Source organism: Humulus lupulus, chromosome 6, assembly GCF_963169125.1.
Source record: "Humulus lupulus chromosome 6, drHumLupu1.1, whole genome shotgun sequence".
Lineage (NCBI taxonomy): Eukaryota > Viridiplantae > Streptophyta > Magnoliopsida > Rosales > Cannabaceae > Humulus > Humulus lupulus.
The window spans coordinates 9,049,591-9,071,647 of NC_084798.1; the positions used below are offsets into that span (position 1 = coordinate 9,049,591).

The following is a 22,057-nucleotide window of genomic DNA, read 5'->3' on the forward strand; positions in this document are numbered from 1 at the left end:
TATAGAATTGTTGATATTTTATTTTATGAAATGTAATTAGTGTAACACTCATCATTTAATAAGCAATGAATATTTTATAATATATGTTTGTTTATTTTGTTATTCATGTTAAATAATTTATTTGAGGAATAATGACAAATATTTTTAAAATTAATTACTTTCATTTATTGTTGATATTAAATTAAATTTAAAGATATAATTAAAATTACCTACATATAAACATTATCTTTACTCACAAATAAATAAATGTAGGTAAAAATAGGTATACCAGCTCATGCCATGTGGACCAGTTATTTAGTGCTACGTAACCAATAAAAAGGGACAAGTAACCCAATCATTCAGTGCCACGTGGAGTGCCACGTCACTTGCCACGTATAATGCCACGTCAAATGATGGACCCAAAACGGGTATGTTTTAAATATTTATAACTCGCAAGCGCACGAATCATATTTATAGAATAGTGTTCGTGTAAGCACGAAATCGAACCCAAATGAGTTGTCTAAAATAAAAAAGAAAACTATTTTAAACCAAAATTAATAAATTCTAACCTAGTTCCAAAGATTGATGAGAATTTGTAACAATAAAAATAAAATAAAAGATAATAATAAAGAAATTAAAGACAATATATAAACATAAATTAATAATTGTAAACAATGTGGTAAAATAAGATTATTAAATATTAGAATCCACAAAATATAAGTTTAATAATATTTATAAGTACATTGATTCCCAAGTTTTAGTGATAGTTAAAATAAATCAAATTATCATTTTCTTAATAGATTTATAATTTTAAGCACAAATTATTTCTAAAATGATAGGATTTTTCTTCACTTTTCAAAATTATAGTTTCAAAGCATTTAGTGTAAATCAATCTAATGAAATAACAAATAAATCAATGAACATTATTTATAAGGCAAAACATAATATTTTTGTTCTAAGCATGGATGTGTACAATTTAATGACACATCTTACACAAAGAATATTATGTTTTAACACTAATGAAGAACAAAGTGTAAATATGTGCTAACAATCCAAAATACATGATATTTAAGATGAAAGAAGATATTTGAAGAAGAAAATTCCATAAACTTTGTTGCACAAAATGGGAAATCAACATACAAAATAGATACTATCTAGTTACATAATGTTTCATCATCACCTTAATAATCTTAAAAAGATTAGAAACACATAACTAGAATAACAAATACAAACATAAATAGGAAAATTTGGAGGAGAAACCCCCAAAATTTCCTCTAAGAATACATAGAAAATAACCAAAAAGAAGAAGAAGAAGAAGAGAATTTAGAGGTTTTGAATGTGTAGAAATTATGGTATAGTAATGTTGTGAAAATTAATATACGCAAGTATACGCAGTCACACAAGTAATAAAGTGATAAGTAAGATCGTCTCCACAGGGATTGCAAGTAAAATTTAATGCAAAATCAATTATTTAACAATTTGGATTTTAAGAAAATAAATTGATTGGATGTTGTGAACTAGAATAAAATTGATTGAACTGGAATTAAGATTGAAATATTGCTACAAATGCTGGAAAATTAACTGCAAGGAAAAGTAATCAAAGGACAAACAGACTTGAATAGCTAAATCCCCCTATGTCTAAAACTGCCCAGTTGCTACAGCATTGCTTCAGCAAAACACACAGAGTTAACTAGAATTCCTATATGTTCATGAGATTTTTCCAAAACTCATGAAATAAGTTCTATCATCTAACCCAATATATTCCTATATTAAATCAGATCTAAGAACACAATCCAAGCATCAATTCTCAAAGTTATGCAAGGTAGTAAAATACTCCTATTCTACTTACTAAGAACAACCTAGAAAATGGGTGTTCTCTTGCATCACTCAAGTACCAACTACTAGATTTAACCTTTCCAGTATTAAATCTAGCTTAATAACCTGCCATTGATTTCCAAACAACAACAGTAAATAAACATGAAACTCACTTGAATGAACAATGGCAATTTAGCTTAAGTAATGCATTCAAACTTGAAATACATGAAAAATAGGTTTTTAACTATTCAAGTCTCAAAAGTTTAGCTCATAACTAAAGTAGCAAACATAAACCAAAATAGAAAATTAATATCCATGAGTGCTAGAATAGCTATGCAAAATAAGAAAATACAAAATAGAGAAGAAAGGAAGAAATGAGAACAAAGCCTAGATTGATGATGTTGTAGGTTGGATCTTCTTGTCTTTATCTTCCTCATTCAATTCCTTGTGTTTCCTTCTTTTTCTTCTTCTTCTTCTTCATGCTCTTTTTTTTCTGCAACTTTTCTCCAACGATGGCAGCCCCCTTTTGTGTGTATTCAATGTGATGGTGGCTGGTACTTAGTTGCCTCCTCTCTAGGGTACAATTTTCATTTTACCCTAATTAGAAAGCCCACTTTCTTCTCTTTGGTCCACTAGTCCAATCCACATCAGCCAGCTGATGTAACTTTTAAGTAACTGCCACATAAGCGCTGAGTTAGATGAAGAAAAGCCTGCTGGTATTTTGTCCACGTCATTTCCCAATACCCAGAAATGCTATAGCATTTTGTTCTCCAGCAATTCAGCAGCATTTCCAGCTTAGTGTTCTCTTTAGCCTCAGATTCCTTTCTTTCCCTTAAAGATTCAAAAATTCATTTCCTAAACAACAAAACAAACAGAATTAATTAATTAATTACATTTAATACTAACAACTTAAAAGACTCCTAAATTAGTACACTAACTAGAAAAGAAAGATAAAAACTAATCAAACTTACAAACAACATCACATTCATTACTCTTTTCACTAAAAATCAAGTTTAAAGTTAATAAAAATAACTCTATACCATAGAGTTATCAAGTAACCTCCCCTCTCAAAATGGACCCCAAATCTCTTATTTATAGCCAAAAATGAGGTATTAAAATAATCAATTTAAATTAATTAAATTGATTAAATTAATTTAATTAATTATAATATGGCAAATATGATTGTGATTAATTAATATAGCCACATTATAAGGTGGATTGGTTCGAGCTAGTCGACATGAGACGATCATGAGATGTAAGTGTTCGGTCTAGTCATAACGGGCTTATTAAGTTCGGGGCTCGGGGTGAGTCTCGGGGTGAATTTTATGATTAGAGCATTACCGGGAATTAAAGGGTAATGGGATATGATTTATTGGTATTTAGGAATATTGAGAATAGCGAGAGTTGGAGGGTGTTAATTGTGATTAATGAAATAGGTGCGAAAGGACAGTTTTGCCCTTGGTGGCTGTTAAGGTTTTGTTTAGACCTAAGGGTATTTAGGTCTTTTTACCCTAAGAGATATATATCAGCCATTAAGGCTAAGGAAGAGTATCAAAAACAGAGTTTTCTTTTCCTTCTCTCCCGATGGATTTTCTTCCTCTTTTCTCTTTGGATTTTCAAGCTCAGTTTGTGGGATTAAGCCAAGGAACCAAGCTTAGCCAAGCTAGGGCTGTGCTCCACCATTGAAGAGGGTGTGTTGCCAAGATTAAGGTGAGTTTCTAGCCATTAGAACTCTTGGTTTTACTCTGTTTTCTAAGTTAAGTTTCAGCTGGTTTTTGAGTTGGTAACTTGGGAATTGGTTGGAGTTTTGGCTAGGGTTCTTGGGGTTGTGGTCCCTAGGACATGTGGGGATGGTTTTTGGGTTCATTTGGCACCAAAAATGGGATTTGGAAGCTTTGGAATCGAGTTAGAATTGAGGAAATCGAAGAAGGAAGTTTCAGGGGTGGTGCTGTCTGGGGGTAGCGCTATAGCGCCCATTAGAGGGCGCTATAGCGCTACACAGGGTTTTAGCAGGGCGGTTGTAGTTCTGTCTTGAGCGCTGGGGCGCTAGAAGGGCAGCGCTGTAGCGCTACCCTGTTTCCTCATAACCCTGTTTTGGGTGTTTTTAAGGGCTTTTGGCTTGGGGTTTCAATTCTTAAGGCCCGGGATCGAATCTACTCACCGTATGGGCATGTTTCGAGGTCCCGAGAGTGGGGTTTAGGTTAAGACCCTATCTTTGGTGATTTTCATTAATTGGAGATTTTATTTGGTTATGACTAGGTGACCGCTAAAGGACTAAAGTTGATCGTTCTTAAGGGTCGTTCTTAGATTGGTTCTAGCTCGGATTTGAGGTAAGAAAACTGCACCCTGTGTATATGTGACATGCGTGGTTATTATTGATGCATGTCGGTTGATTATTATGTATGACGTACATGGCTATTCTTGATGCATGTTGGCGGGTTATTAAACGTGACGTGCATGGCTGTTATTGGTGCATGTTAGATTGCTGGATGTATTGTATATGATGCATGAGAAACAGGTGATTAGGACATGCTTTGTATACTGGGTATGATATTGTTCAGAGCTTGAGCCTCAGTGTTATTGCATAGTCCTAATTGTACTGGTATCTGTTAGTAAGCATGCTAAATACCTTGTTTATGGACATTGGACATGTGATATATATTTGGTGGCATGGCTTACCTGTGTATGGCGCTGGCTTATTAGTCAGAATCGACAATGGTGTCAGATCCGTCTGTGAAGCTATGACTTATCAGTTAAGTTCACCACGGGCTGTGCACTGGTCGCGTTTTACCGACCCAAGGGTCAGAAGTGGCAGTGCGTTGTGAACGCCGGGCCGATTAAAGATTGGATCTAATCGAGGTCGGCATTGAATGACTCATATGGGGTATTAATGCTAGACCGACCGGAAGGTCAATGAGAACTATAAGCGCTTGCCTGGTCTACGACCAGATGACTATAGCCAAGGTATATGACCCCGGTGACCGTTTGTCACATGGCTAAGGGACGTTGTCCATAGTTTCGACTCTAGAGTCGTGAGGAAGGTTATGTTGGTGACTAATCACCATGCACCTATCCTAACCAATCTTATGAAAGAAACACTTATCAGTTGAGCCACGGTGACCCTATCGTCACGTGGCTAGAGGGAGCGATGCTCATTATTGTGACTTTCGGCTATTGTCACCTATCTGGATGGACCATTGGTTCCAAATGGTTACTATGGTTATAGTTGATATTATATCATGTTATATTGTGTTTTCTTGCTGGGCTTCGGCTCACGGGTGCTATGTGGTGCAGGTAAAGGCAAGAGGAAGCTGGACCACTCTTGAGTTGGAGAGCTTAGGTGATGACGTGTACATATGCAGCTGCTCGTCCGCCACGGCCGAGGTTTAAAGTGGAACTAGGGTTGAACCCTGTTTTGCCGCTTAGAACGGCCTGTTGTAAATATTTTCTGTAATAAACTCTGAAACTTTATTTTCGGGATCCCAATGTATATGCTAAACGTTCTAGTGAAACGTTACCTCCTAACCAAAATGTTTAATCCCTAAACCGCTAATCATACTTAGTTCACGATTTTGGCCAAATGACTCGGTTAGCGAGTTTAGCACTGTTTACAAGGCACACCGTAACGGTCCTTGGAGTTTGGGGCGTTACATTGTGTTTGGTGATTTTCTCTTCAGATTTGGAGACCCGAAAACCATTCAGATATTTCAATTTTCTGGAGTAGTTATACAGATTTTTTTGATAAGGTGTCTTTGAGTTGGAATGAGGATGTTACAGGGACTCCTATGTACTGTTTAATTGTAATGACCCAACTACTCTAGACTTTTGGACCATTGACGAAAACTATACATACTAATCCTTAAGAAAACTTACAAGTGAAAATACCATAACTTTATTAAGAAACTTGTAAAAATAAGAGTTGAACTTACATAAAATTTAGGTTAGGATATGGGATCCCATTGTTTTAAAAACAAAACAAAACATAATTTAAAATAAAAAGGGATTACATAACAAGTGCGGAAAAATACATGTAAAACCATAAAAACAAGACTACATCCTCGAATCGTAACGCTCGGCTCTTGAATCCATTCGACCTCAATACACATTCTCCAAGCTACCAAGAACCTTTCCCGCCACTAAGTCTATTTTCCTGCACATATAAACAAAAAGGAATGAGCCTAATGCCCATCAAGGAAAAATCTAACACATAGTTCACATACATAAATTTCATAAGAAACATAAAAACATAACATAACATAACACTTATATCATACACATACTATAATGGCCATTATTACTTGGGGTCCCATAGACTAAACAAGTCATATGCCCATTAGATTAGTGGGATCCTACTAGCTAAGTGGGTCATATGCCCATAATCTGTTTGGGGCTTGTTAGTCATATGGGTCATATGCCCAAGTCTACATACATACATATCATAACACATTTCATAACATAAAAACATAAGATAACATAAGCATATAAAACATATAACATATGAATTCTATCCTATTTTCCTTACCAAAATTACCGGGATAAGAGGACAGAGGTGGGACTTTGGAACACTCCTAAGAACCATTTGAAAAAGAGTGAGTATGGAGAAGAAGAGAATTGAAAGGAATGGAAGGACTAAACCATTGAGAAAATACTTACCAAAAACTTATGTGCGAGTTCTTAGATTTCCTAACCAAAATAAGAATAAGGTTAGAATAAGTAGAAGAATATGAGAACTTTTAAAGAAAAGGTACAGAAACGAACTAGAGTTTGGGTTACCTTGAAGACTTGTAAGATCAATCTAAACCTCGAACCAAAATACTATAAAACCTTACTTTCCCGAGTGTTTGATAAGCTTTTGATGATCAAGCTTATGATTTCCCCACCCAAGTGTTTACACTCTCACACTCACCTAGCAACTTGCAGCCTCTGAACTTAGAGCAAAAGATGAATAATGGATGGGTACCAGGTCCTATTTATAGAGTTTAGGAATGAAAGGATCTTAATTTTACTTGAATAAAAATAATGGCTTTTTAGGTGAAAATAATTTGAATAATCATTCAGCAGAGGCTGAAGACTCGTTCAAAAAGGTGCTGGACTTATCAAGAGGTTGAATGGTTGAATGGAAAACGAATTCAAAATGTGCTGAAGGAGGCGATATATCGCCCCCTATAGGTGATATATCGCCTGGACCATTATGCCCGAGGCAAACGTGCATCGTTTTGTGTTTTCCGAATCTACGTGCTGCGATATATCGCCCCCTATAGCTGCGATATATCGACATTCGCTGATTATTTAAACACGAAATTACACATTTTTAGCTTAATTTAAATTGAGTAAACAGTCTTGACTAAGCCCTCAAACGTATTCAAAGCTGCTGACTGACCTTAGAGCATTCAAACTTTACCCTTATTAAATTTAATCCTCAAAATACTTAATCCTTAATCACCCATACATAACATGTGCTTAAAATCCTATTGGTTCTTATCTAAACCTTATAGTATAATAAATATTATCCTCAATATCAGCCATATTAATCAAACCTTAGGTTAACATTAATATTCTTAAACTATAGGTTAAACTTAGAAAATCTACAAGTACTACTACGAGTGTCCAAATAAATGTCGGTCTGAACCAAAAATCCACAGTCATAAAGATAATACTATTAATACTATAATACTACTATCTAACTAGCTAAGTAAAGTTCTTTGACTCTACATTAATTACCAAATTAAAACGGCTTAGGGGAGTTTTAGCTAAGATAAATAAGGAAGGAAATGGAGATGTATTTGTTCAGGATGCTAAGAAATATCACAAGCTGATGGAGATTCAGGAAAGAATTAAAGAAACCCCTGGCAATACCAAGTTCATGAATGAGGAAATTAGCTGTAGAGTTGAGTACCAACATGCTCATCAGAATATGATTCAATTTTTAAAACAGCAGGCAAAAATGGAATGGTCAAATCAAGGAGATGAAAATACAAAAGTTTTTCATAGGTGTACCAGAAGTAGGAGGATTCAGAATTCTCTTCATTCTATATGGGATATGAAGGGCCAGTGGTTTGATACTCAAGAAGGAGTGACTCAGGCTTTCCAAGATTATTATGCTGAGTTGTTGGGTTCTGTTTCAGTTGGGAGGAAATCAGTCTTAGACAAGGTGATGCAAGTAGGGAAGTTAGTTTCTGTGCAACAGGTAGAGTTTTTACTGAAGATGTACACCAAAGATGAAGTGAAAGAAGCTCTATTTTCCATTCCTGATGAGAAGGCACCAGGACCTGATGGGTATAGTAGTGCCTTTTTTAAACACACTTGGGATATAACTGGTCAGGATGTTGTTAAAGCTGTGCTCTCTTTTCTTCATTCGGGTAAGCTTCTTAAGGAACTCAGTACAACCAACTTAACTCTTATTCCTAAATCTAGCTGCCCAAAGAATGTGAGTGATTATAGACCAATTGCTTGTTGCAATGTGGTTTACAAAATTGCTACCAAACTTATCTGTTCAAGACTTAGAGAGATATTACCTTCAATTATCTCTGAAAATCAAAGTGGGTTTGTTCAAGGCAGAAATATAGCCCATAATATCATGATATGCCAAGACTTGGTGAGGGGTTATGGGAGGAAAAGTACTAGCTCATCTTGTATGATTAACATTGATCTTCAGAAAGCTTATGACACTTTGGATTGGAATTTTTTGCAAGAAATGATGATGGCTCTTAAATTTCCTTATAAGTTTATCAAGTTGGTGATGGTTTGTGTTACTACTCCCAGATTTTCTTTCATGATTAATGGGGCTCAAATCGGCTACTTGAAGTCTAGGAGAGGTTTAAGGCAAGGGGATCCTTTGTCCCCTTTGCTGTTTGTTATTGGTATGGAGTATCTGTCAAGGATAATGGTTTCAGTTGGGCAACATAAGGATTTCAATTTTCATCCAAGGTGTGAATATTTGAAACTCAATCATCTTTGTTTTGCAGATGACTTGCTTCTGTTTAGCAAAGGAACCTTTAAAGCTATTCATGTTTTACTCAGAGGTTTCCAACTGTTTACTGATAGTTATGGTTTGCAAGCTAACAGATCAAAGTCAGCCATTTTTGGTGTTGGGTTGCAAGAAGGGGACTGGAATAGGATTACTGATATGACGGGGTTTAGCCGAAGTAATCTTCCTTTTAAATATTTAGGAATGACCATAAGCAATACTAGAATAACTAAAGCTGATTGTGAATGTTTGGTTGAAAAAATGGTTAAAAGGATTAGGAGCTGGAGTACGAGGAATCTGTCTTTTGCAGGGAGATGTATTCTTATCAATTCTATCCTCCTTTCTATCAATAATTACTGGTCTCAATTGATTATCTTGCCCCGAATGGTGATTACAAGAATTAACCAAATTTGTAGAGCATTTCTATGGAAAGGTACAGAGTATATGGAAGGGCCGGGTCGAGTTTCTTGGACTGAGATTGGGAAGAGTAAACAAAAGGGAGGTCTTGGTTTTTCAGATATTGGCATGTGGAACATATGTGCTATTGGGAAGTATGTTTGGGCTATAGCAAAGAAGGAAGATAATCTTTGGGTGAAGTGGGTTCATTCGGTGTACATTAAAGAGACAGACTGGTGGGGCTACATGCGGCTCCTCTAAACAGCAATTGGTACTGGAAAAAAATAGTCAAAATAAAGAATGAGTTAAAGGAAATTCTGATGCACAGTATACATAGTTGGCCTACTTATACCATTGCTCATTTGTATAAGCTGCTGAAGGAAAAAACAAATACAAAGTGGAAATTTTCCTTCATTTGGGACAGACTTGGAATGCCAAAACATAAATTTGTGACTTGGTTGGTGTTAAAAAAAAAGATTACCAACTAGGGATAGACTTTTCAGGTTTGGTTGTGTGCAGGACACTTGTTGTGTTATTTGTGGTAAGATGGAGGAAACTCATAAGCATTTATTTTTTGATTGTGAGTTTAGTAAGCTTTGTCTATCCCATATTATGAGATGGTTAAATTTTTGATCTAATAGATATGAGATAGATGGAATTATGAACTGGATTAGAAGGAATGGTCAGACTACTTGTCGTAGGAAAGTGTACTGTTGCGCTTTAGTGGCTAGTGTTTATCACATTTGGAAAGTTAGGAATGAAGCTCTTTGGAATCATTGGGTGCCAATGGTTAGCACTGTTGTGGGGAAGATTAATCTGATGTGTGTATCAGGTTATGTTGTCAAAAAAAAAGGGAAGATAAGTAAGGAGGATTTAGCTTGGGTGGGATAGTTATATTTGTAATTAATTGGTGTTTTGTATTTGTTTCTGTGCTTAATAAAATTCTTTCTCTAATTTACCAAAAAAAAATTACCAAAATGTCCTTTAATATCACAATTACATAAAAGAATCAATAATTTTCTAAAGATTATCATATGACAACAAAATTTATCAACCAACTTTCCAAAACTCTAAATAATCAGTAAAGGCTCATATAAGACCAAAAAAATTACTTTTAACATTTATAAATTATTTTTCCTTAATTTCCCAAATAAAACCTAATAAATTCAATTAATTCAAAATAAATATACAACCATTCCAAAATTCAAACTAATCATACAGAACTATTCAAAGAGCCAAAATAAACTTATAAAAATTATTTTAGAATTTTCTGGACACGCTAACTAGTTTTTCTAAATTCATTTAATATAAAAACTAAATAATTCAAGAAAAATACATAAACGATTAAGAATAGAATCTAACTTTTCAGACCGGATTTTAAACTCTACAGGAACACATAAAAAATACCTAGGGTTCAGAACAGTAATATTAATATTTTTCATAATTAAAATATAGAATAAACCAAATAAATCATGAAAATTACATAATTGATACAAATTTTAAATATAAATTACAGAGAGTCTTAGAATCACATTTAAACATATACCAAAAATTCCCAAAATCTGTAGAATACTTTAAATAATTTTCCATATTTACTTCTTTAAATCATATATTTAAAAGCAAAAATTACCAAACATGATGAAAACTTAAATATAAACATACAGAGCCATTTTAAATCATATGAGATCATTCAAACATAAACTCATATTTTTCTGAACAATAAAATTATTTTTCATAATTAATCTCTATTTAAAATTCAATAAATCATAGAAATTCAAGAAAAAATCAGAAAAATACCAAACCAGTTGGAAATTGCTCTAAAATTATTGTAATAATTTTTAAGATTGAAAAAACAAATAAAATACCTCAAGAAACACCCAGATCGGGTTCCTCGGAGTTCACGCCAGTGTTCCTTCTTCTCTGTTGATTCGTATGACCATTCAAGATTCTTGAGAAAGCAAAGCAAATTAGCAAGGTGAGGAAGAAAATATATACTGTGGTCCTGGCTACTCTGGTTTACCACATCTGGATAGCCCGGAATGATGCTCTTTGGTCTCACAAAGTTTGGGAAATTAACCATACTGTACAGAGAATTCAAAGCGATGTTAAATTTCGTATATATCATGTAATGCCTAAGAAGGCCAAGATTGTAGATAGAGTTTGGTTTGAGCATATATGTAGTTCTATACAGGGGAGAAATTAGCTTTGGGTTCAGGTGTTTTGGTTTTTCAAAGACTATTGTAGTTGTGTTTTGGAAGTAATACAATGGTTCTTATTCACAAAAAAAAAAAAAGAAAAAAAAAAGATTCTTGAGAAAATTGGACAAGTAGCCTATCGGTTAGCCATGCCTGCAGCATTGGCAAGAGTGCTCAAAATGTTTCATGTCTCCATGTTACGCAAGTCTGTTTCAGACCTGTCTCACATTCTTAGCTATGAGGCGTTGGAGATGCAATAAGATCTCTTGTATGAAGAAAAACCAATAATGATTATGGATAAGAAGGAAAATGTGTTACAAAATAAGATAATTGGTTTAGTCAAGGTTCTTTGAAAGAACAACTCCGTTGAAGAAGCGACATGAGAATTGTAATCGGATATATATATATATATGAGCATTTAATAACAGTTATAACTTACTGAACAATTCATCCAATTTTGACTCCCATTCATCTTCGCTGATTTGATCTGTTACGAAAATAACATTCAATATAGTTAATATGAGGTTAAACTAATGAGTACTTCTATAATTGTTCACGCGTACTTCAATTTTTATTTTTCTTGCATTGTTCATACGGATGGCATAAAGACAAATTTATACATATTGCAAATTGAAACACAATTGTGTACATATTTGTTCTAGTCAACTAAACACCTTACTTTCACATTAATCATGAAAAATGAGAAAGGTTTATATATTCAGGTTAATGGGACGTTAGGAAATGAATTAATTGAAATAAATATTATAGTATACAATAATACAATATCAAAACATAACTTACAAAGAGTTCACTTACCTCGAACAAATTCTATGACTGCCACAATCTGTTCCATTCTACACATCCAGAATTTTCCATCAACTGGGTAATACAGTCGAATGTCTACTCCAGCTCTATGAAAGGTCTGAAAAGTTTGCGACATCAAGAGGATTTTTGGCAGTTCAAACCATTGAAGTTTTTTAAGGTTTCTTAAACATTGGAATCCAGAGGGAAGCTGCTTTAGCTGTGGGCAACCCCCAATGTGGAGGTCTTCAAGATTACACAGTGCTCCTTCCTCGATTACTATCAAACGTAAGTTGACCAAGGACTCCAGCAAGAGCAGCTTAAGTTTTGGAAAACTTTCTTTCTCAAATTGTAATTTATCGCCATCATACCCATCGTTACATATTCGGAGTTCTAAAAGATTGGGCAGATCACCAAGGACATTCAACGGATCAATTTGTAGCTTTGACCTATAAATTCCTATCCTACTTAGATTTTGAAGCTTCACGATCCATTTATCAAAGTTCTTCAAAGGCCCTAAGAGGTGGAGATGTCGAAGAAATTGAGGGGGACAAGACATGGATTCCAAATCAATCGTCTCATCTTCGCTTATTGAAGATATATCAAGGGATTCAAGGAGATTCATGTTTTGAATACAGTCACATAATCTCTTTCCATCTTCACTTCTCAACTTATTGATGCCCAATTTTCTCAACTCGGTCAACTTGCACAGCTCTTCAAATAAGTCAAATCCATCAACATTGACATTAATAAAGCTTAACTTCTGCAAGGCTTTCAATTGACCAATCCCCATGTCTACTTTTATTCCTTTTAGATAATCAAATCTTTCATTCCCATCTATACGGTAGGCTAAAAGGTGTCGCAAATTTCGAAACCTCTTGATCTCAATGGGTATCTCCAAAACCAGAGTATGTTTTAAATCAAGGGTCTCTAAATTTTCTAATTTCTCAATTGACTTAGGCAAAGACGAAACTCTTGTGTGCCGAACACTTAAATATTTTAAGTGAAATAGGATTCCAACATCTTTGGGAAGGTGATTTAGATTTGGAGCATTTTCAAAATCAAGAACTTTTAAGAGCTTGAAATTAATGATAATTTCCCTTACACGATGATTAAGCACTTCGCCTTTATCAAAGATAAAAATAGACCGCACCTCAAAATCTGTACTAGTATTACTCTTAATAACTTCATAAGACCCGTTGACAATGGAAATGCGCCGAGATGATCCTTTGAAGCTGCAACCTTTCGCTGACAAAACTTGACAGAAACTTAAATCTTCCATCTTATTGATCACAATCTCACGTAGAAGATCATGGATTCGACATGTTCTAGCTTTACCATCAAAATCTACCTCTAACACTTGAACGAGATTTCTATTTACTAAATCTTTCAAGTAGTCTTCTGCAATGTCCTCTAATGCTTTACCCTTACTTGACTTCACAAAGCCTTCAGCAATCCATTGTCGAATTAATCTTCCACATCTCATTGGGTAATCTTCGGGAAAATATCCCAAATATAAGAAGCACGGCTTAAGATAGTATGGTAGATCATTGTAACTGAGAAGAAGAATTTTTGTTATGCTTTCCAGATGTTGATTGCTCTGCAGCTCTGAACTAATAGTAGTAAGCATTTTTCTCCATTCCTCAATAGTGTTGTTTGTCGTTGATAGAAGGCCAGCAATGAGGACAATAGCAAGTGGTAATCCTTCACATCTTTCAACAATTTCATGCGATAATTTTTCTAAATGGGGGGGACAACAACCATCATTAAGTTCATTGCGAAAAGTTTTCCTGCAAAAAAGTTCCCATGACTTCTCTGGAAGGAGAGGTTGTAGTTGATGGATATGGGCATATGATGATTCATTACAAAACCTTGCAACTTCAACATTTCTTGTGGTGAAAACTACTCTTCTATTTTTTTGGCCATCATCAGGGAAAATATTTTGTATATTACCCCAAAACGTTTGCTCCCAAACATCATCGAAAATCACAAGATAGTTTTTTTCTTGTAAGTAATCCCTTAACTTTGTTGTTAATGTGAATTCATCCATTGCATCAAATCCATTAGGAATAGACTCCTCTCTTGAGTCATATAATTTCTTCGCTAACTTTTGTAGTAACTCCACCTTTTCGTATGATTGAGAAACTTCTATCCAAGCATGACAATCAAAACTTCTTTGTGTACGAACATACACTTGATAGGCAAGAGTAGTCTTGCCAAGTCCTCCCATCCCTACTAAAGAGATCACAGTGCGCTTTGGAGATCCACCTACAACTTTTTTAATCAATTCATCTCTAGAAGATTCGATGCCCACAAGCTCCCTTTCCTTAATGAAGCATGAATTTTTTCGTGGATCATACCATCTACTCGATTGAGAACGAGATGATGACTCTTCTTGCATTGTCGAATTGAAGCCATAGGATGCACTTGTTTGATTTATTTCTCGAATTGTTTGTCTAATATCTTTTATTTTAGAGGCCATGTTATGGTGTGGTGTGAGTTTGATAACCAAGCATGCACTTGTACGAAAAAAGGCAATAAATCTTTGGCTATAAGAATGACTTTGTTGTTGCTTGAACAGATGTGTGTATTCATCAATAACGTCTTCCACTTCAAATGCTGCTTTTCGAAGCTTCTCCACCCATACTTTAACACCGTGGCTAATGTTGTTGTTTGGATTTGTATAGGCTTTTGCGTCTGCATCCTTGAGGAAAGCGAGAAGAAAGTCTAGATCACACTTGATTCTCTCAACATCTTTGTGAATACCTCTCAATAGGTATGCTTCTTCAGTCAACAATGGAATCAGCTTGTCTATGACTAAGCCCACAGCAATCTCTGCCATTTGACTGAGTTTGGTTCAGTACCTACCATTAATTAAGCATTTAAATATACGCATGTTAGTATATATCTATTTTATATGTATATATATATACATATATACATACATATAAATGCATCGATCTATCATCTTATCTACATATGTTTCTAATCACTACGTTACAAGCTAGTCTAAGCAAGCCATATTGAGAGTGAATATTGTGGTTGTAACTCTAATTTTTTCATACGATGGTGTATATTGTAGATATATGGAACCTCCTACAAATTTTTAAAAAATTCTGAATAATTTAGAGTCCGGAAATTAGGATTCAAATTAATAATTGCATGCGTGTCTATTTTGTATTTTAGCACCCTAAATTATTTAGAATTTATCAAAAATTTGTAGGAGTTCTTCTATAACTATAAATACACATGCATATGGAAAAAATGAGATTACAACTTATCCATACCAAAAATAGAAAACATTAACTTTTTAAGGGTTTCCTAATATAAATTAAAGCTCCCAATATATATAATGGTGTAACTAAAATGTGGAATTGATTGAAGGGTATAGTAAGAAATGTGAGGTTTAATCTCAAAACTTTTAAAGATAACATATAATAATATTAATTTAAAGTACTAGAAAGGTAAGGAAAGAGAAAATAATACAATAATTAACACAACATACTGAAACTTAAAAAAAAAAACACAGCACTAATTAATTTGGGTTTTTTAATGTGTAATAATTGATTTATTGAATATTTTATTTTAATAAATTATTAAAATATAATAATTTTAATATATAATTTAATTTTTACATATAAATTAGTTATCGAGTTTTAATGGAAATAAAAAGAAAAGGTATAGTGTTTGAAAGAATGTTTTCTTGGTGTAGCATTTGGTGCTCTAATGGTTTGTGTTGTGTTAGTAAACGTAATTGAATCTACACCAAATTAGTGTAAAAGTTACACCAAATTAGTGTTATCCCTAGGAGATGTCGTTTTTATTCGACTATTTTTCTGAGAATCAAAATTGCTTCTATTTATTGAGGAATATATATATATATATAATACTTAGTGTTGGACCCAAATTTCGGTCAACTAAAACTTTCCATTCAAAAATATTTTATAAAATTAAGGGAAGTGGATAAAAATACATTGATTTAATAAAAGGTTGTTAGCCAGCAGTAGAGAATCAACAAGGCTATGCACCTCCACAGTTGTAGAGGCAAAACCACATTTTTAGAATAGAATTAGCTTACTCGATCAATTCACTGATCGCATAATAGTTCCTCTTTTGAACAATTTACATTTTGCCTATAAATGGTAGAATTCTAACCTACAAATGGAATTTTTATTCATTTTTCATACTGGTGCTCTTTCGAAATAGAGGAGAGATCCATACTGTCTAAAGTATCAAAGGATCTTTTTGTATGTATTCCCACGTTCTTTCTTCCACACTCAATTATGTCATGATGGTTTATGTATTAGGGATATACAAAATAGGGATGATTTGTTGTAGTTTAGAATATTTGATGAGATATAGTAGTGGCAAGAGTAAGTATGATGACATGAGTTACGATATTAGGTGTGAGTGTAGTTAATGTTGTTGAGTGGAGAAGTGAAGAAAAGGTATTTGGGTTTAGAGGAGTAATGTTTGTGTTTTAGAGAATATAGTATAGTATAGTAGAAAGTAGTAGATTTTTATTGATAGTTTTTTTTTTTTTTGCACCATTTGCAACTTATGATGAGGTACTTATAGTGGCTAACTCACTTTACACTTGTGGCTATTATTATTTGTTCTGGATCATTCTTTTACTAGAGAAAATTTTAATCACACAAATTTAATTTAGTTGTTTCTCAAGCATAACTAGAAAATGGGCCAGTGTAAAGCTCCTTTTATGCATTTTTTGCCGACAAATTTTATTTTTATGAGGAAAATGTACTTTTGCAGTCGACTTATTATCGGGGGTCTTCACTGCCACCAAAATGCCCTAGAGCAAAGAGAATTATGGCCTTTACTAGCTTGTTTTATTGACTTTTGCCAATTCAAAAAATCCTTAGCAAAAGTCTTCATTTGTTTTATGATTTTTTTATATCATAATAATAAAAAGAAAACATATTATAATATTTTGTGTTAATTGTATTTTGTCGATTTGGTGATTAGTTTTATGGTCCCTACAAAAAAATATTACTTTTAGTCACTAATAAATTTCTGACTAAAAGTGAAAAATGTGTGACTAAAAAAACATCTTATCACTAAAAAGGTTGTAGCTAAATGTATTAGCCACAAAAGTTATAATTTATTATAACCAAATATGTTTTTAGTCACAACAAATCTTATCACTTTATAGAATAGGTTGCAACTAAAAAACATTAGTTATCACAAGCAATGTTTTGTTTTGACTAAAAGTGATCTTTCACAAAAATCTAAATTGACTAAAAAGTTGTCACTAAATAATAATTTTTTTTTCAATGAGTTTCATAGTTCAAAAAATGAAAAAACATTAGTCATTCACTAACTCATTGGCCAATAATATATATTCTTTATTCTAGTAGAAAATAGGCCTTTCACACAATTTTAAAAAAATGAAAAAAAATGGCAATTTATATTAAAATTGAAACAACATCCTACCTTGAACTACTAAAACAAACAATTAGAAGCATATTATTTTTATAAATAATTATAATACTTAAATAATTTTTATACATTAGTAATGTTGGATTAAAAACTTGATCCAATTCATTTGTGATAGCCCAAGTGCAATCCAAATTGAAGTTCAACAAATAAGCTAGTCATCAACCCAGAAGTTTCTAAGTTAGGTGGGTGAATAATTACCTTAATGTAAGATATTAAAAGTATTCAGGGATACTTTAAGTCTAAGGGATAAATCATTAAAAGTTATTGTTTATAACTAAGTGGATAAGTCATTAAAAGTTGTGGGAGACGTAATTTGAATAAATTAAAAAATTCAGAATAAAATAATTAATTTATAAAATTGCAGATTTTGGGAGGCATCTAACGTCTCACCTCGGTAGACGTGGAGACATTCAACGTCTCTCCTGGGAGTCATCATAGGGTGTAAACCGTACACTTTACGATGAATCCTAGGGGAGGCATTGAATGTCTACAAAGTCTCTCATGAGAGTCATCGTAGGGCAAGTTATGATGGCTCCTCCAACATTGTCTACAATGTCTCTCCCGTATAGCCATTAATTAAACTCCTATTTTGTTGTAGTGTAGTGATGACTCAGTTGTATTTTCTTTAGTGTGTGTGGTTGTGATTAATTTGGCTTTGTTTATTGAAAGGCCCGGCATGATTGAATTCAGCTATAAATAGGCCTTGTATTTTATGTTTATATCATTAAGCAAAGAGAGAAAAACACGAGGGAAAGAAAGAAAGAAACAAATTAAGCTTCTTATAGTGATCTTGTGAGCGAAAGCTTGAATGAGTAGTGTGAGAAGTTTGTAAGAGTGTTTATCTTTGCAATAAATTTTCAAAGTTTTTTTTATTTCCAACAAAGTGGTATCAGATCAGCTAAGTCCAAAGTCTCTTGATTGAGATTGTAGAAAATTTATTCTAAAGATATCATCTTTTTGAGTGATATGACAAATAATATTATGGCATCATTTCAGGTTACCAATCTCAATAATGAGAATTATGATAATTAGAGTGTCAAGATGAAGGCACTCGTTGGGGCTCATGATGTTTGGGATGTCATTGAAAAGGCTATATATGATGAACCAAAAGATGAGTCAACACTAAAAAGGATAGTAATTGTTTTTAGAAGATCTCAAGTGTAATTTCAGCCAAAGAAGAATGGGAAAAGCTACAAACATCTTACAAGGGAATAGAGCAAATCATAAAGGTGTGTCTCCAACGACTAAAAAAGGAGAATATGAAGTACGTACTACGCATGAATTATGGTGAATCGGTGTCAACCTATTTCTCTAGAGTTTTGGCCATTACCAATCAAATGAAGAGAAATGGTGCCAAGTTGGAAGATTTTACTATCATATAGAAGATTCTTCTATCGTTAGATCAAAAGTTTGATAAAATTGTAACTGTCATCGAGGAAGCCAAAGATTTAACAACCATTACAATTGAGTAACTCTTAGGTTCGCTACAAGCCTATGAAAAAAGAAAGAAGAAAAATAATATCAAGGATCAATAACTCCTCAAGATACAACTAAACCCAAACAAGAAGGAAGAGCCTCATGGGAATGATAGAAACCAACATAATCGTGGAGGAAGTCATAGCCGTGAAGGAGGGCATGACCATGGACGAGGTGGAGGTAATAGACGTGGACATGGACGTGGAAGAGGCTGGAGTTTTAAAAATAACAACACAAATTCAACAACAACTATGAAAGAGGAGAAAGCTTAACAAGAGGTCATGGAAAGGGAATTTCAACTCGAGGTATGATAAAACTCAAGTTGAATGCTACAATTACTATAACCCTGCGCATTATGCTAGAGAATGTAGAGCTCCAAATAATAGAGCCAATAAAAAGTGAACTATGTGGAAGAAAAGAAAGAAGAGGATGGCGCAAACAACAACAATGAAGAACAAGAGAGTACATGGTATCTCAACACTAGCACAAACAATCACATGTGTTGAAAACGAAGCATGTTTACATAACTCAATGAGACAATCAACGGAAATGTCTCATTTGGAGATAATTTCAAGACATCGGTCAAGGGAAAATGGAACATTTATATTAATGCAAAAGATGGAAATCATCAGATAATCTCGGAGTACTCTATGTTCCCAACATTAAAAGCAATATTTTGAGTTTGGGTTAACTCTCTTAGAGAAATGCTATGATATTCATTTGAAAGATTATAGTCTTTACATAAGAAATGACAAAAGGAATTTAATGGTGAAGGTGATAATGTCAAAGAATAGAATGTTTCCTTTAAATATCCAAAATGATGTTGCAAGATATCTAAGGGCATGCTACAAAGATGCATCCAGGCTTGACATCTTCTTTTTGGGCATCTCAATTTCAGAAGTCTATAACTGCTATCCAAGAAAGAAGTGGTGAAGGGACCAGCTTTGTGAAGGGTGTGTAGTTGGAAAACAATTTCGATAAAACTTTCTAAAGGAGTCAGGGACTCATCAAGAGCCAAGAAGCCACTCGAGCTCATCCACATTGATGTATGCAGTCTGATTAAACTAAGTTCTCTTGGCAACAGTAACTATTTTCTTCTCTTCATTGAACAACCGATGGGTTATGAAGTGAAGGGACAAGAAGGTAAAGAATTAAAGTAAAAGAAGGCACTCTATGGACTGAAGCAAGCACCAAGAGCATGAATCACTCGCATAAGCATGTATTTTCTCAAAAACAACTTCACCAAATGTTCTTATGAGCATGCACTAGTCTACGTCAAAGTCAAAAATGGAGATATTCTAATTGTGTGTCTTTATGTTAATGATCTCATCTTCACCCGAAATAATCCAAGTATATTTGAAGAGTTCAAGAGAGTGATGAATTATGAGTTTGAGATGATAGACATTGGAGTAATGGCATATTATCTCGGAATTTAAGTCAACCAAAAGGAAGAAGGTATTAATTTTCATCTCCCAAGAAAGTTATGCGAATGAGATAGTAAAAAGGTGAAAAGGTTTAGGATGGACAATTACAAACCCATAAGCACACCGATTTAATGCGGAATCAAGCTATCCAAGCATGTGTCCAACATTCTTCAAGAGTTCGATTTGAAGTTTGTGTTACCCAACTTATTATAAACCCGATCCAATTCATTTTTGATAGCCCAAGTCCAATCCAAATTGAAGTCCAACAAATAAACTAGTCATCAACCTAGAAATTTCTAAGTTAGGTGGCTGAATAATTACCTTAGTGTTGAGTGAGTTGTATTTTGTTTAGTGTGTATTGTTGTGATTAATTTGGCCTTGTTTATTGAATGGTCTAGCATGATTGAATTCAGCTATAGATAGATGTATTAATTTGATGTGTATATCATCAAGCAAAAATAGAAAAAACAAGAGAGAAAGAAAGAAAGAAGCAAAGCTTCTTATAGTGATCTTGTGAGTGAAAGCTTTCTAGAAAATTGAAGATTGAATTCGTAGTGTGAGAAGTTTGTAGGATTGTTTATCTTTGCATTAAATTTTAAAAGTCCTTTTATTTCAAACAAGTAAGATTATAATTTAAAACATTATTATCTTATTATGTTAAATCTACCAATAAAAAAAAAGTCCGAATTTTCCCTACACGTATACCTATATATGTTATCCTCAACAGTAATTTTATATTACAAAACAATCAACAAATCCATTACAATATTGTAAACTAATCCAACAATCATGGTAAAATAAAAATATATTAATTATAAAAAATCATAAATAAGAAAATAAAACAAATAATACAACAATTATAAATTTTTTGAAATACATACCTCAGGTTCAATTAATTAAAATCGAAGCACAACTCCAAATTGCAAGTTCTCTAGTGATTATTTGTCTGCCAAATCGAAGTACCAATAAAAAAATGTCAGAATTTTCCCTACAGTAGTTTTATATTACAAAACAATCAACAAATCCATTACAATATTATAACCTAATCCAACAATCATGGTAAAAAAATATTAATTATAAAAAATCATAAATAAGAAAAAAAAATGATAATACAACAATTATAAAATTTTAGAAATACATACCTCAGGTTCAATTAGTTAATATCGAAGTGCAACTCCAAATTGCAAGTTCTTCTAGTGATTAATTTGTCTGCCAAATCACGTTTATGGTAGATTTAGAGGTTGTACATATCTTTTATAGGGAACAATCAAGTTCTAGTAATTATATCTTGATTTACAAAAGCAAGCAAAATCCATCAAGCTGATACGCAATATAAAAGCTATATTATTAATTTCTCTGTAGCATTCTTTTCATGGTGTTCAAGATTAATGAAAAACCCAATTTCGAATCCGAGAAGAATATATTCAAGAAGTGTTAATGTCAATCCCAGGTACCCATAAGTAGTTAGAATATAGAAAGAAATATTGTACAAATGTGATAAGATTTTGTAATGCCGTATTAAGTATTGAAAGAGAGCTCAGAGAAAG

At 33.4% G+C, this 22,057-nt stretch overlaps 1 protein-coding gene across 3 annotated transcripts; it reads right to left on the reverse strand.

The window, feature by feature from the left end:
- Positions 1–5,668: 5,668 nt before the first annotated feature.
- LOC133781608 (disease resistance protein RPM1-like) lies at positions 5,669–21,739 on the reverse strand. 3 transcript variants are annotated; one of them, XR_009870167.1, is made up of 6 exons: positions 21,653–21,739; positions 21,392–21,456; positions 12,169–15,017; positions 11,792–11,839; positions 11,023–11,238; positions 5,669–5,944 (listed from the first exon to the last, which is right to left on the reverse strand). XR_009870167.1 is itself a non-coding variant. In XM_062220650.1 (5 exons), the coding sequence occupies exons 3-5, from the start codon at positions 14,993–14,995 to the stop codon at positions 11,213–11,215; spliced, it is 2,901 nt and encodes a 966-aa protein (XP_062076634.1). In that variant the 5' UTR covers positions 14,996–15,017; positions 21,392–21,456; positions 21,653–21,739; the 3' UTR covers positions 11,022–11,212. The 3 variants fall into 3 exon arrangements, 2 of the variants coding, with proteins under 2 accessions (XP_062076634.1, XP_062076633.1); XM_062220650.1 differs by lacking the exon at positions 5,669–5,944 and having other exon boundaries at positions 11,022–11,238; XM_062220649.1 differs by lacking the exons at positions 5,669–5,944; positions 11,023–11,238 and adding an exon at positions 11,251–11,617.
- Between the last annotated feature and the right edge of the window lie 318 nt (positions 21,740–22,057).